Source organism: Crocodylus siamensis, chromosome 1 (genome assembly GCF_052110815.1).
Source record: "Crocodylus siamensis isolate JL-2025a chromosome 1, ASM5211081v1, whole genome shotgun sequence".
Classification (NCBI taxonomy): Eukaryota; Metazoa; Chordata; order Crocodylia; family Crocodylidae; genus Crocodylus; species Crocodylus siamensis.
Window position 1 is genome coordinate 101,583,994 of NC_143395.1, and position 15,811 is coordinate 101,599,804.

General features: G+C 43.9%; 1 protein-coding gene across 5 annotated transcripts in view; it reads left to right on the top strand.

Moving 5' to 3' along the window:
- The window catches only part of L3MBTL3 (L3MBTL histone methyl-lysine binding protein 3), a 170,515-nt gene that overhangs the window by 24,074 nt on the left and 130,630 nt on the right, over positions 1 to 15,811 (top strand). For all 5 annotated transcript variants that reach the window (XM_090038931.1, XM_090038959.1, XM_090038950.1 and 2 more), the window contains exons 3-4: positions 11,995 to 12,106; positions 14,920 to 15,079. In XM_090038931.1, coding sequence (XP_089895057.1) covers positions 11,995 to 12,106; positions 14,920 to 15,079 — 272 coding nt within the window. The remainder of the gene's footprint in view (positions 1 to 11,994; positions 12,107 to 14,919; positions 15,080 to 15,811) is intronic.

Genomic DNA, 15,811 nt, shown 5'->3' on the forward strand with positions numbered 1-15,811 from the left:
AGTGATGTGGACATTGGAGTTACAAGTGGACTGGCCAAGTTCGCCAATGATACCAAACTCTGGGGCAAAGCATCCACACCTTACGACAGAAGGGCGATCCAGGCTGACCTGGACAGGCTAAGCAAATGGGCAGATGAGTACCTGATGGTGTTTAACACTGAAAAATGCAAGGTTCTCCACCTTGGGAAGAGAAACCTCCTTATAGGCTTGGCAGTGCTACGCTGGCTAGCACTACAGAAGAAAGAGACTTGGGGTCATCATTGACTGCAAGATGAACATGAGCCTTCAGTGTGATTCTGCGGCTAGTAAAGAGACCAAAACACTGGCTTGCATCCATAGATGCTTCTCAAGCAAATCCCAGGATGTCATTCTCCCCTTGTACTCGGCCTTGGTGAGGCCGCAGCTGGAGTACTGCATCCAGTTTTGGGCTCCACAATTCAAAAAGGATGTGGAGAAGCTTGAGAGAGTCCAGAGAAGAGCCATGCGCATGATCAGAGTTCAGGAAAACAGACCTTGTGATGACAGGCTGAGAGCCATGGGGCTCTTTAGCCTGGAAAAGCGCAGGCTCAAGGGTGATCTGATGGCCACCTATAAGTTTATCAGGGGTGACCACCAGTATCTGGGGGGAACATTTGTTCACCAGAGCGCCCCAAGGGATGATGAGGTCGAACGGTTATAAACTACTACAAGACAGTTTCAGGCTGGAGATAAGGAAGAATTTCTTTACTGTCTGAGCCCCCAAGGTCTGTAACAGCCTGCCATCAGAGGTGGTTCAAGCACCTACATTGAACACCTTCAAGAGAAATTTGGATGCTTATCTTGCTGGGATCCTATGACCCCAGCTGACTTCCTGCCCTTTGGGCAGGGGGCTGGACTCAATGATCTTCTCAGGTCCCTTCCAGCCCTAATGTCTATGAAATCTAAGTCTGCTCCCTTCTCACAAATTGCCAGTATAGCTCTTACTTGCTTAAATATAGTTACCTCTTATGTGTGAGGAACAGTATATGGATGGATTTTGATCTCACTTCCATGTAGTTTTACATCAGCTTGATTCCATTGACTTCACTGGAGTTAGTCCACATTTTCACTGGTGTGAGGTCAGGATATTTAACTCATTATTGTCAAATTTATTTACCTGTTATAGTACCAGTTGTTTTTATTACTTTAGGCATATTATCCTAGCCTTGCCCAGTAGATGGTACTGTTGGCTATTTTTTGTAATTTCTTTCTGGAGTTGTGTTTTTATGTCTGAAAAGCTGTTGCTTCATTTTCATTTTTAACTATAAGTTTCCCTCTTTTCTATCATTCCTTCTAAGTAACTTACACCTCCAGCATGGAACAATAACAACCTCATTGCTGATTTGATCTTCATTAGCAGTGACGAGATCCTGCAGCCTTTAGACAGACTAGTCAGTGGCTTAATGGGGCATGATAGGGGTTTTCAATCTTTTTGGATCATGGTACTTCCTGGTGGCTGGATGCAGAGCAATGTATCCCTGGCCGTCAAGCAGGGGGGTGGGAGGATGGCTTGCGGCCAGATGCGGAGTGGTGGCAGCAGCCACGTTCAAGCTTTCCCTGTGTCCGGCCGGGCGAGCAGCGCCTGTGCAGGATGGTGTGTAGCAGTGCTCTGTCCCCACTCACCCTTATGTACCCCTTAGGGGCTTCTCAAGTACCTCCTGAGGGTTTGACAACCCCTGGGGTATGGCATTAGTAGTCCAGATTTATTAGTAATTTTGACATTTTATAATCTGTAATACTTTATTTCTGCTTCATGTTTTACATGCAGATCTTAATCCAGGATTAGTTCACATGTATTTTTTAAAACAGTTTTCTGTTTTTTTAATTTTTTTGCCATTTGCAAGATTTTCACCATGGTAATTGCAAATTTTTACAGTTACTTAACTTGACTTATAAATGGATTGAACAGTTCTGTGAAGTATTGATAACGTTAAACAGAAGCCTCTTTAACATTAATTGCATAAAATAAAAGGATGGAATTTCTTCAAGGATATATCAGGCAAGGTATTTCTAGAGTCAGAAGACCTGTTAATGCCATTATGCAAGGCACAAGTATGATATCATCTGGAATGTGTACAGTTCTGGTCATTTCTGTTCAAGAAAGGATGATCATGAAAAAAGAGTGCTCATAAGAAGAGATTCAGGACTTATTCACACTGTAGTGACATTGTGTCCCAGCATGGATGCATTTGAGTTGTCTGTCCAGTTGCTCCTACTCTAAAAACAGAAATCCAACTTCGAGGCTGCTTTGGGATTGTCCTCAGCTGCCACTGTCATGTACAGTAGAGACTAGGGTCTCAAGAGTTGCCACTGAGGAATATTCTGGAGTGGCAAAATGAAGGCTGAGAGTGACTGTTTCTCTGTATCTCTGTTTCAGAAATGAATGGCAATTTCAGAATAAAACTATTTTGTGTGCAATGATCATTTACTGGACCACATCACCATATAGTTGTAAACAATGAGTGTGTTTGAAAATGCCACCACTGGTGTTCCCCGCTGCTCTGTAATTTCCTACTTTGTCACAGACATATAGCATGGGCAGCCATTGTGCCGTTAGTTTCTGGAACACACAATTTTACCTTCGGTGGAAGGGGGATAAACATTAAAGAGATATTGAAGCTATTTAAACTAAATGACAATACTGGCATAAGAACAAATAGATACGAATGTATGTAGGTTGGAAATTAGAAGGTTTCTAATTATCAGAAGAATGAGCATCTAGAACAGACTCCTAATAGTAGTGGGGAGATGGGATTTGATTGGTTATGAAAAAGTTGGATAAACTTCTGAGATTACTGAACTTGTTCTAAAGTACAGAATGAAATAGGAGATAGATTTGTTGAAAGTCTGTAGGTTAAGGGAAAAGGGAAAACAGCAAGGGATATGTCAGTGGTGAGTGTATCCAGTAGCTCCAATAGAGGAGGTGATGAGTAAAACTTTTAAACAGCTAACCATATCACAGGGTTTGGTGTTTATGGAGACTTCCAATTATAGTGGTATCTTCTGGGAAGGTCTAATAGGACCGGTGCTTTCCAGGAGCAGTGATGACAACCCCTGGTGGCCATGCAGCTCCTGTCCTGCTGTGGCTCTAGGTGCCCTCTATTCACTCGTGTTTGCCACACCTTGATTTTCTTAGTAAATTCTGGAAAAAGAGGCTGCCGCAGGGCTGTAGATCAAACTTAGCGCTGGGTCCTGCCAGCAGATCTCATCAGATCTTGTTGGATTCACTCCAGTACTTGCTCTTAGTTGGCCTTCCAGGCTTGTCTGTGGCCTCAGTGCATCTGTTGTCTTATGGGCTAATCACAGCCACTGACTGCCCCTAATAAATGTGCCCATGCCTCGTAGGTGTTAGCAATTTATCTGGTCAGTGGGCCTTTGCCCGAGGCTCATTCCACGTTTCACTGGGCCTCTGTGTCCTTGTCAGTCACTGCCTCTTTGGGTAGTAGGCTAGGCTCTACTCTTTTCCTCTTGGGCTAAGGGCCCTGACCCTGGCTCTGCTTCCCTTGGTGTTAGGCCCTTAGCCCTGTCTCTGCCTCTTCTTGGACTCTGGGTTTCTGATGCCTGTCTCCATGTCTTTCTGCCTCTCCCTCTCTAGGTTTCTGGCCTTTCTTTCTGCCTCTCTTGCATTATATTGCAGCTTGCACCTTGCTTCCTGCTTGTCAGCACCCTGTACAGGCTTAGCCGGCATGCTTTCAAAAAGCAGCAGGGGGGTTACAGGTTGGGATTTGTGTCTCAGGGCTGTGCCTGCCTAGTTTGGCACCCCTCCCCGGACCTCAGCAGGTGTAGCCGGGCCAGGTCCACATGACCTTGGGACTTGCACCCCAGCCCGCCTGCTGCTGCTTGTCAGTTGCCTGCACCAGCCAGGCTGGCGTGCTGTCAAAAAGCAGCAGACAGGCTTGGGGTGGGATCTGGCATCACTCCCCAAGCCTTTCCATCCCCATGGAGAATGCCATTTCCATGCGGGGAATGCACATGCTCTCCCCCTTCCTCCCTTACTGCACAGGGTGGAGAAAGTCTCCTCCCTGTGGCAGACCAGGGGCACGGCACTTAACCTTAGCAGGGAACTGCATAGAATTGAGAGTGCCTTCATTTACTACCTGATTTAACAAAGGTTATTTTTATGCACAATCAGCGATTTTAAAAGCACTCTGCAGCCATTAACTTGTGTTATGACATGGCTGTAAAGCACTTTCAGGGGCCAGATTGCACAAAAAAATGTCACTTTGGTCTACAGATACAGTCCTGTGTTGCACCTGTTTCTTGCAGAGCTCTTCCATCTGTGTTGTCCTGAGCCAGACTGACTGCCTTGGGCTCAGGACCTTGCTTATATGTCACTTAAGCCCTGCCCCCTTCCAGTGAGGAGGTTTGCTAGCCCTCTCCCATTCTAGTGGGCAGCTTGTCGTTGCTACCTGGTCTCCTATGGGACAGTGGCTCTATTCCTTCAGTTGACTCTGTCCTATCATTGTGCAGCTAGCATAGCAATAGGCACTCTCAACTTTTGGCATCTGGCTGCCTATTTCTTTGAGGCTAACCTTTATTTGGCTGCTGAGTGCTGTTTCCTGCTGTTTTTCCCTCTTACAGAGCCCTAGGTTACAGAAAGTAACATAGTAGCACACAGAAGGTTGAGCAGTTTGTGCTGGGGACAACTATGGTTGTAACTTTGGTGCAGATGGCTAAAAAACTGGCTGAAGGGGAACTTTTTTCAACTCACTGCTTACAAATGAAGAAGAACTGGCTGAAAATCTTCAGAGTGGAAGGCAAAATAAGTGACACTGGGTGTGATATAGCTCGTTGGTATGGCAAACGTGAACTGTGACGCTACTGCGCAGTAGGGTCAGAAATGACCCATGTGCCACTGGGACTGTGCAGTAATGGCGGTTACTTGCTAAAACAAGTACTAAATGAGTGCGCAGTAACAACTGCACAGTCAGGTGCACATGTAGATGCATCCAGTGATCACAAAATAATCAAGACTCTAAGGAAAGAAGGAAGGAAGAGGAGCAACAAATAAAACAGGACTTCAGAAAATCAAACTTTAATAAACTTGGTAGGTAGGATCCCAGGAGAAAGAAATCTAAGAGGAAAAGAAGTCCAGGATTTGTATCTTAGAGACAAAATTAAGTCTACAAAAGTGTCCTGTCCTGAGGGGAAAGAAAGATTGGGAGCATAGCAATAGACTGGTTTGTCCAAATGATGATCTATTCAGAGCCTGGAAACTTCAAAAAGGGATCTCATAATAAGTGGAAACTTTGGCCACATTACTAAAGATGAATGTAAAGGGTGAGGATGTAGGGAGAAAATCAAGAAGGGCAGGGCACAAATTGAGATACAGTTACCAAGAGGCATAAAAGGCCATACAAAAACAGTATAGCTATAAATTAGAAATAAGGGGAAGGCCGAAGTGAGTGTAGATGCCTTACTGAATGAGGATGGGAAGCTAATAATGGGTGCTGCAGAAAGCTGAAGTGATCAGTGTCTTTTTTACTTCACCCTTCACAAAAAAAGGTTAACTCTCAGATCATAAGCACAGTTTGACAGGATAGTAGTGATGATAGTTAGCCTACAGTAGAGAAAAAAAACAGAGTATTGATTCTCAATCAGGGCACTGCCCCTGTGTGAAGAGGTGAGTGCTTACTCCTGCCTAACACCAGATGCCCCAGGGTTCGACAGAAAAATGGTGTCCATTGCACCTATCCCTTGGCTGTCCTCATGCTCCCAGCTGTGTGCTTTACCATCGGTGGGCAGGCGAGTCGATTGCCACTGTCCAATGAATTGTGTACCCATTTTATAGTACATTAGTTTAATCTGAACTGTATTTCTTTAGATCACTTACCAGAATGCCATGGGAGACAGCGTTAAAAGCTTGTGGAAAGTTGAACTGTGTCACTCTGCTCTCCCCCATTAATACAGCCTGTCACCTTGTTATAGAAGTAAATCAGGTTGGTTAAGCATAACTTGTTCTTGGCAAATCTGTTTTGCTGTTTCTTATCACCTTGTCTTTTTTAGATGGTTAGAAATAGATTCCTTGATTATATGCTCTGCTATCTTTTCAGGACTGATCTTTCCTAGATCATTGTTCCTTTTTTTTCAAAGATAATTGAGGCTTCGCTAGCACTAAATAGAGTGGAAGAATTGCTTTCCATGACTTGCAAACAGCATTCCTGTAAATGCATCCTAGCAATGCAATACTGTTGTTTAGTTTTACAACTCATATTTAGTTTGCAGCTTGCTGTACTCCCTTTGTTCTTTTCTTCAGAACTGCAGCCTACCCTCTCATTTCCCAGTTTGTATTTGTTCATTTGCTTCATCCTCAGTGCAGCATTTTGCACTTGTTCTAACTGAATATCTTCCAGTTTATTTCAAACCATTTCTCTAATGTATTCATCACTGCTCCTGTAATTCTGCTTCATCACTGCTCCATGTAATTTCTCAGTGTCATTTTGAATCCTAATCCAAACCTTCAAAGTTAAGGGTAACTCATCTAGCTTGATGTTATATGCAGATGTACTAACTAAGCACTTAATTCCATCTTTCATGTTATTAATGTAGATATTGAACAGTACCAGACCCCAAGACAGACCCCTGGGGAACTTTGAAAGCACCAGCTTTTATTGATATCTAAGTGTTTCCATTGTACCTTTCGTAGGGCTGCTTATGACTGCTGAGGTGTTGACAATTTTTCTTTCTCCTCTCTTTATTTTTAAGAGCATTGAATCTTTTGATAGGATATGTGAGTGTCATCTCCTTTTAAAATGTGGGAGAACCGATGTAGACTTTTTGCATTGGGTTTTCAAAATTCTCTGCGTAGGTCTAACTGCATGTTGAAGTGAACAGGAATTTTCCCATGGATTTAAAGGAGGGCAGAGTTAAGTCAGTGTTGAATAATTTCGAAATTCTTATCCTTAATTAGGGGCAGATCCAGAAGGGGGTACAGTGATGCAGTACCATACCCCTTTTGGACCACAGCCTGAGAGCAGCAGCTGGGGATTTTTTTAAGCCCCCAAAGCAGGTTTTTACCTGTTTTGAGGACTTTAAAAAATATCCCCAGCTGCTGCTCCCAGGCTGTGGTCCAAAAGGGGCGTGGTGTCTCCAGGCAGAGTAAGTCAGTGCACTCTCCTGGGAGGTAAGCGGTGTGTGTTTAAGCCTTCTTGGGCAAAGCCAGTTATTGAATCCATATCTCTCTATTCCTATGGACAGGTGCTCTAATTCTAGACTGTTAAAAAATACAGGTATTATCACCACCATTGCTGCCTGCTTTTCCTTTGTTTTTGAATGCTATGTCTATTAAGCTCAGCACTTATTTATATACCAGAGTGAAAAGGCTAGAAGCTAGCTTTGACAGAATTTGCAGGTACTCAACAGCTCTCAAAATGTGATCCCTAATTATTAGTGTAAAATTGGTGAGTGTGATATCGGAAAGTGCTAAGTGGGAGTTGAGAATATTCAGACTACACTGATTCAGTCATTATTATATTGTTTTCACTCTCTATTTCATGTTTTCAGTTAAAAGATGTGGGTGGGTAATCTCAGACCATAAAAAACAAGTCTGATTACCCTTCATTTTTGTTCTCCAAGGCACTTCATAGCTATATTCGTAGCCTTTCAACATGTAGCGGGAAGAAGAGCTGGTACTTGGTAAGACAGCTTTTGTGCTGCTCTTCTTTCTTGCCATTCATGATTATAAGCTTTTGCAGTGTTGCCAGTTATCACACTTCTATTGAGAGTCTTTTGGTAACTGGCATTTTTATTAGTCTCAGCTCCTAGAATCATATGATTGGATCAGATTTTCTCCACTTTCATGTAAAAATGTTTCTAGCCCTTACGGAGAAAAGCTTGGCAAAAGCTAGAAGATATACATCCCCCAGGGTATTATTTCTTAACATCTATTAATTTTCTTTAAACCTGACTCATGATTTTTGAGTAGTTGGGGTTCGCAGCATTGCAGTGGTGGAAACTTGGTGCTGTTTGTACGACCTAGATAAGGGGCAGGCAAACTAGGGCCTGTGGGCTGCATTTGGCCTACCAGGCATTTTCATCCAGCCTGCAGGTGTCCTCTAATTAATTGTACCTCACCTAGCCCACATACCTCACTTCCACCAATGTGTGCAGAAAGGCCTGGCCCAGCCAGCATGCAACTTCTGCTGCTGCCACTGCTGCAGCGTCTGGGGGACCTGCTTGCCTTCCCTGGCATCCAGAACGTCCTCTTTTCCCTGCTGCAGTTCTCATGCTAACTCTAGATAGCAGGTAGGGAAGTGGCAGGAGTGGGAGGAGCTGCGGTGGCAGGGATGGGAGCTGCAGCTGGGTGGAGGCAAGAAGCATGGGGCTGGCGGGAACATGGAGCCCAGGCTGGGGGTTGGGGGGCAGTGGGAGCATGGAGCTTGGGTGGACAGAGTGGGGTGTGGGGTATAGGGGGTGTGTGGGGTTTGTGAAAGGGTGTGGGTATGTGTGTGGGGGCGGAGGGTATGTTGCAGGGTGGGTGTATATGTGGGGGGGTCATGAGGACAGGGTGTGGATATGTGGAGTTTATGGGGTGTGCGGGAGGGTGGGGAGGTGTGGGGACTCCTCCACACACTTCCTGCCTCAATGGCACACAACCCCTCCTGGCAGCGGTGGCAGGAGCACCAGCAGGCAGGGGTTCTCGGGGTGCTTGTGGCCCTGCAGGCGCTGCTGTTCAGCAGTTCACAGCTCCATCCAGAGCTGCACATGGCAGCAAGGAGCACAGCCAAGCCATCTGGCCTCTATTGTGTGGGGCTCCCCATGGCACATGTGCAGCTCCTGGCATTCGCACACCACCAGGAGAAAGTCCTGCTCAGTGGAGATAGCTGCCTTCCCTGCTCCCTGCCAACTTAGAAGGAGGGGGCAGGGCACCCTGCCACTTCCAGGTGGCGTGCAAGTACCAGGAGCTGCATGTAAGCCACAGGGAGCTCTATACAATAGAGGTGGGCTGGCCTGGCTGAACTCCTTGCAGCCATGTGCAGCTCTGGCTAGAGCTGTGCACCGCTGGGCGGCAGTCCCTGTGAGGGCCAGGAGTGCCCTAAGAACCCCTGCCTGCTGCCACTGCTGCTGGCAGGGGCTGTGTGCCATGGGGGAGGAGTGTGTGGAGGGGTCTCCCCCCTCCCTTGTACCCCACAACCCCCCCACACACACCCTGTCCCCATGACCCCCCCACATATTCATACCCCCTGCAACATACCCTTTGCCCCCCCACACACCCAGCCACACCCTCTCACAAACTGCCCACACCCCCACACCCCACCATACACACACCCACCCTCCAAACACACCCCACTTCCAGAGCTGAGGAACTCTGAATCTCCTGTATGTTTCCAAGCAGATTTGATATGCCGATGCAGAGTACTTGCAGAAGGTGCCTCTCTGTTGAACTTAGGGATTGTGATGCGGGAAGGTGGAAGGACCCCTTATGTCCCTAGGTACCTATGGCCCAGACTGTTTAGGGCCTTATAGGTCAAAACCAGCACCTTGAATTGTGCCCAGAAGGCTATTGGGAGCCAGTGCAGAATTGTGGTTTGACCCACTGCTATCAAAAGGTGGACCAGTGTTCTGTACCAGCTGTAGCTTCCAGAAGGTTTTCTTGGGTAGCCATATGCAGAGTATATTGCAGTAGTATAGCCTTGAGGTCACAAAAGCACGGATGGTGGTAGCCAGACCAGAGTCTGAAAGGAAGGGTCTCAGCCTTCTTACCAGATGGAGTTGGTAAAAGGTGTTCCTAGATGTAGCCAGCATGTGAAGAGCCAGGAACGTACCCCAAGGCTGCAAACCTGAGGGAAAAAGAGAGCTCTGTCAATGATAAGTGGCCTAGCCACCTCCTCCCCCACAAATTAACTGGTCTGTCCACCACCATCAGTTCCATTTGTTCAGATTCTGTTTTAGTTGGTTTACCTGCATAGCCAGACACTGGGAGAGGAATGAGGCTGTAGAGTCAAGCTCATAACAGGAGGAGAGAAAGGGCTGGCTGTCATCAGCATACTGATGGCTTATTACTCCAAGTCTGCTCAGTTTTGCTGTTGGCCTCATATACCTACTGAACAGGACAGGTGACAAGATGGAGCTCCTTGAAAAGGTTCCAAGGGGATTATGAGTACATTTCCATCACTAACCTTACATCCTAGATCCAGCCCTACCCACCAGGACACATAAAACTCTTCTTTGGCACCTTTCTAGGATAGCCCTATGGTTGGCATAGAGCATGAAATTCTGCTCCAGCCCCAAAGAGCAAGCCTCAGCATGGATGCTGAAGTCCCCTAAGATGGGGTGTCACACTCATTCCGTCAAATGTGGGTTCCATCCCCATGTGTCTGCATGTGGCACTCATGCTGGACCAGCCTTATGTGCTGATTAAGGCACCTGTAGATTGTCTAAGGGCCTGATCTGCACCAGCACCACATCCAGCATGCAGGGCCAGTCCAGTCTGGGCACCACATGCAACTCATGCCCCAGGCTGACCCTAGGTGCTGCCTGAAGTAGGCCCTGGCTCCAGCCCCATGTGCTGCATACAGCAGGAATGAGCTCCTGCCCCACCTGGCAAATGGAATATGGGGCTGGTCCAGGGCACATGCTGCATATGGCCCCCATGGCAGACCAAGCTTTGTGGGCTTGATCCAGCATGCGCATGGCCAGTTTGTAGGCCCAATCTAGATTAGCCCTTGATCTAGCATGCACAGCTATCTGGCGCATGTCCCAGGCTGGCCCTGTGAGCTGTAGGCAGTGCACAGGACTGGGGCCAGTGCATGTTGCATGCAGTGCACAGGTCTGAGACCCACAAGCAGACAGATGATAGACTTATGTGGGCTAGATGTGACTTGTGAGTTATTTCTTTGACAACCTTTTCCTAAGATAGTAAGTCTGGACATCTTCAACACCACCTGTGAGACCAGCTGAGTTCAATCAGGGAATCGGTTGTGCAGTGGAGTATTTGGTACACCAACAGAATCCCCATTCTATCCTCAGCCTGAAGCACAAGGTAAACACCCTCTATGCAGGACATTGCATACCTTCCATGGACCATATTTTCCCTGAAGACCACCTCCACTCTGCCCACCTGTCACTGATCTGATATAAGCATAATATATACTGAACCTTATTCCTGTCCGGTGGTTGTATCAAACGCAGCATGCAATTCAGTGATTCTCAAATGGGGTGCCAGGGTACTTGGGGGTGCTACCAGATCCTTTGAAGGGTGCCCTGAGGTGTGAGGGTATACCAGGTGTGAGAAGCTAAGCAGGGAAGTACAGGCTCAGGCTGTTCCCTGTCTGGCCACTGCTGTGCCTTCCCAGTGTCTCGCTCCTTTGCAAGGAGGTAAGCATTGTAATAAGTATAAATTAGGTTTATTTGCGTAGTTCACAAAAGCTATGCAAGGGCTGCCTAGAGTCTAATGAGGGGTGTCTCTGATGTGTTAAGGGGTTCCTGTATTCTGAAAAGGATGAGAATTACTGATCTAACTGAACAATTTGTAAACTGTTTTGAGGTGTTTGCTTGAATGCAATTTGCAGTGGCAAAACTGGCACCTTTTAGTAGATGGTGAAAGTACAGTATTCTGTAGGACATGTATTTTCTTAATTGCTTTCCATTCACTTTTGACAAAAATACTCAGTGACAAAGGAGTTTTTTTTACTGGTAGTACAGAAGATCCAGAAGGCAGAATAATAGTTAATTTTCCTGTGGATCTTTTTGTTTATGCTAGATGCTATCTGTATGTTTGCGTGTGTAGGATGCATTTATATATGCATATGATACTATATTTTAACAGTTTTATGTAACAGCATGGGTATGTGTTTTGCTTCAGAGGAGCAATTTTCTATTTTCTGTATGTTTAAGGGATAAGCAGTCTCACTAAGCTGCCAGATAGTATGATGAAGGGCACTGTTACAAGAAACTAGGTGTATAGAACAACAGTTAAGGGAGCACCCATCATTACTGTCTTTCTGAATTTTACTTTATTCGTCTTTATTTTATCAGTTTAGAGTGAATGAATTTGGAGCCTTGGAAGTAATCACAGATGAAACTGAGATAGAAAGTGTTAAAAAGGCAACAGCCACCACAACCTGGATGGTGCCAACTGCTCAAGAAGGTCAGTAAGAGTGTATTTGATTTTAATTTGTTATAGTTCTTGAATGTAATATTGCTCTATAAAAAACTTCCAGAGATTTTAAAAATGCTTAGTTGGGTTTCTTCTAACAATTTCTATCCTGTACATGGAAAAGTTGAAGGGATGCTGTTTATTACATGAGTGTGAAAGTGTGTCAAAATAAATGCTTTTTAAATTGAAAGAATTACAAAAATTCAAACTTTTGTTTTTAAACATCTGGAAGGAGTAATTTTAGAGAACAGTGGCAGTAGCCTTTGAATATCTTACTTTCATCTAACTTTAGAACCAAAAGAATTTAATTTTTAACGTGTGATCTATTTAATTAAAATGTTCCCAGATTGCTTACTCTATTTGAACTTCATCTGTATTCTGTATCTTCTTGTTGCCATTGGCCACGTCTGAAGGAGTGTTCACATGTGTGTCGCAGCATCTCAAAGGAGCCTCCTCTACCCCACCTGGGCTAACTTGCTGCACACCAGAGCATGTGTGGCACAAGTGTTCCCCAGGGATAACTAGTGGCAGCACAAGATGTACTGCCACTAGTTGTCTCTGGGGAACTAAACGTCCTTGCGTATCTCATGCTGTCCCTGAGAGCAAGTAGCCCTGAGATGCTCACCAGCGCAGCTTTTCATACTGGTGGGGCCAGCACAGGTGCTGGCCTCAGCCTCCAGCTCCCCAGGCTGAAGATCTGGGATGAGCTGGACAGAGTCAGTTTGCCCCAGGTGGCCCAATTTGCCCCACACCAAAATGCATGTTCAGGCACATATGCTGAGGCACAAATCTCTGCTGCTATTTGAGCTGCTACAAGTGCACATGCCAAGAGTGCTGTGGATTAGAAATAATCTTTATAACACCCCAGGTTGCAGCCAGATCCTTTAAGGGGTGCCAAGCAAAGTGTGAGGAAATGAGCAGAGGCTTAGGCCAATCTTCCATGTTCACTGCCTAGCCCCTCTGCAGGGAGGTAAGCACTGTGTAATATATATATCAGTTTTTGAAATTGGGTGCCACTCAGTTTCACAAAAGTTGTGGAAATCAAGTCCAAAAAATTTGAGAACTGCTTCTTTACAGGGTATTGTTTATTTGCTTTTTGCATAACATAACTCATGACAATTTAAATTTGGGATATCTGTTTGTTCCTTATAACTCCATCACACTGGCCAATTTACCTGCTATAGATGTACTTTTACTGTTGCATACAAATCATGTACAATCAAATTTGAAGGTTTGTATGAGTGTTTAGTCTTATTGTAATGGGGATAGATTGAAGTTTTTTTGAAGAAATAAAATATTGGCATAAGGGAAATGTATCTTTTTTGCCTTCAGAAGGGTGCCCTAAATTATAACAGATACTCAAAACGATTTTTATATGGCCTGGATGCAGCATCAATAAGACAGCATTGAAAAGAAAATATAACAACTCCCATAAATTTCTTACTCCCATGTGTTTTTGTCCTTGCAGATGTTACGTTTTATCTTTTTTTGGTTTGTTTTTAAATTAAAGGTAATAATATTTCTTGTAATTTTTATGAATATCAAATTAACCAAATGGCAATAAGTAAATTTCCACAGCAGCACAAGTAATGGCAATAATTTTTTTTCATGCCATCTCACTAATATGCATTCCCTATGACGTGGAGAAAGAAATAGTAGTTTATTTTTCATGATTATTCAACCTTCAGCCTCTTTCCTGAAATTACTAACTTGCATGACTTATTATTATAATTATTATCCATTGTTACTGGTGATCTTGTTATCTGGATGCTTGTTTAGTGTCTGTGAAGGAACAAGACTGATAACTCGAAATGATTTTCAGGCAGTATTGGCTCTTATAAGATTCAAATTAGTGACACAAAAGTGAAAGAATATTTAACATAGTATCCCCATGCAGTGTATCATGAATTGGGTATCTCTTATATCTGTATCATCTCTTATATCTTACATCTCTTAGATCTTTCTTATATTTGTGTGATCACAGTTTTATTATGTTAAATATACATTTTCATCTCCAATCTAGGTAACCTCTTATGGGTGAAATTAGGTATATTCAGTGCATTATGTTTTAGCCATGACTTCAGGATGGGGATGTACATCTTGCATTATGGCATATAAGTTTGTTCATCTCCAAAGATATGCTTATTGTCATGACTCCTTTAGACTGAAATTACTTGAGGAAAGGTCATGGTGCCACTTAACTAACAGAAAGCTGTTAAGTACTACTTTATACCTTATTAGCGATAGATTCTTCAAGTGGAAACTTTTGAAGGAAGATGTTATAATAGGAGGAAGCCTTTTGGCTTAGGTTTTTAATCACAGAAATCAGTGTTTATTTATTAAAGAAAAAGAAAAACATAACCACCAAATTCCTTTTATACAGTTGGCAATTATAACAGCAGTCCTACAAGGTCAGGAATGAGGGATGTGGGCAGGACAGCATGGAGGAGTCTGCACAGCTTCTGCCCATTCAATGCCTGTCTTGTGGTTGAAGTACCTCAGTCTTCAGCACTTCTGCCTTCCACAGTAAATTTATGCCACAAAGATGAACATCTTGGCATGTACCAGTACATTAATATATTTTCTATTCCAGTGATTGCAGAAATATGAAGTTAATAGATAAGTGTCTTCTATTGAATGCTAAAACCTGTACTGGTGAAGGCCAGCCCTCAGGTGCTGGCTGGTCCTTCATGAACAGTAGGCATTGGTTCAAGAGCTAACAGTAGATCCTCTGGTTGCCCCATAGATCTACTCTCTGGTTTGAAATTTCTCATGTGTTGCTCAGTGACTCTTTTCTTTACCAGCCTTTTCTGAAAAGATGGGGATCCCCATGAAGTTGAAGGAAACTGCAAAAGTGGACGGACTTGTTTTCTGTGAAAACTGTTACCACTATGGATCTGTAGAAGAATTTGTTTCGGAAGGGAAATTTTGCAGCCAGAAATGTGCGCAGCAGATGAAAAACAAGTAGGTGCTGTTGTCTCACACACAAGAAATTTGATGTGAACCAAGTATGAGAAGAGAATGTAATGGAGTAAAACAGGTTAAAAAATTAAGCAACCTGATTTTGGTGGGTTTAATGGTCCAGTTATCTTTTGTTTTTTCTGAATAGTCATAGGTCGTATATGAGATCTTTATTCTTTTATAATGCGTACATTAAAAGCTGCGTTAGTTGCCCAGAAAATCCTGTCTTTTGAATGATATATTGTTAATGGAAGCAATGGAGAATTCATCTCTGGTCTGAATGAAGTAGTGCCAGACTCCCACTCTGTTTTATAGTAACTAATATTAGGATGATCAACGATCAGATGGTTTGTGTGCTGAGTTAATTATGGTTAAGTGCAACAGCTATATAATATGTCAGCAGCTGCAAACACCAACCTGTGATAATTTCTCAATTCCCTCTGTTTTGATGGTACACTGACTGACGCTACTCATCTTGCCACAAATTAAGGTTGTCTGTTGCATGCTTACTATGAATTGTGAGTTTCATTAGGTGAATCTGACATTTATGTTTTGAAGCATTTTATTTTTAATTAATTGCCTCAAAGTTGTCTGTTTGGTTGCCTGCCTATCAATCCACCGTTACATGTCAGCTTATTTTAAATGGATTTGTCAGGCTTAGTAATTACTAGTTCTCTCTTTTCTTTAAACTGCCCTGTAGTCTCAAACATTTTACAGGAATTGCTTCTTTATAAA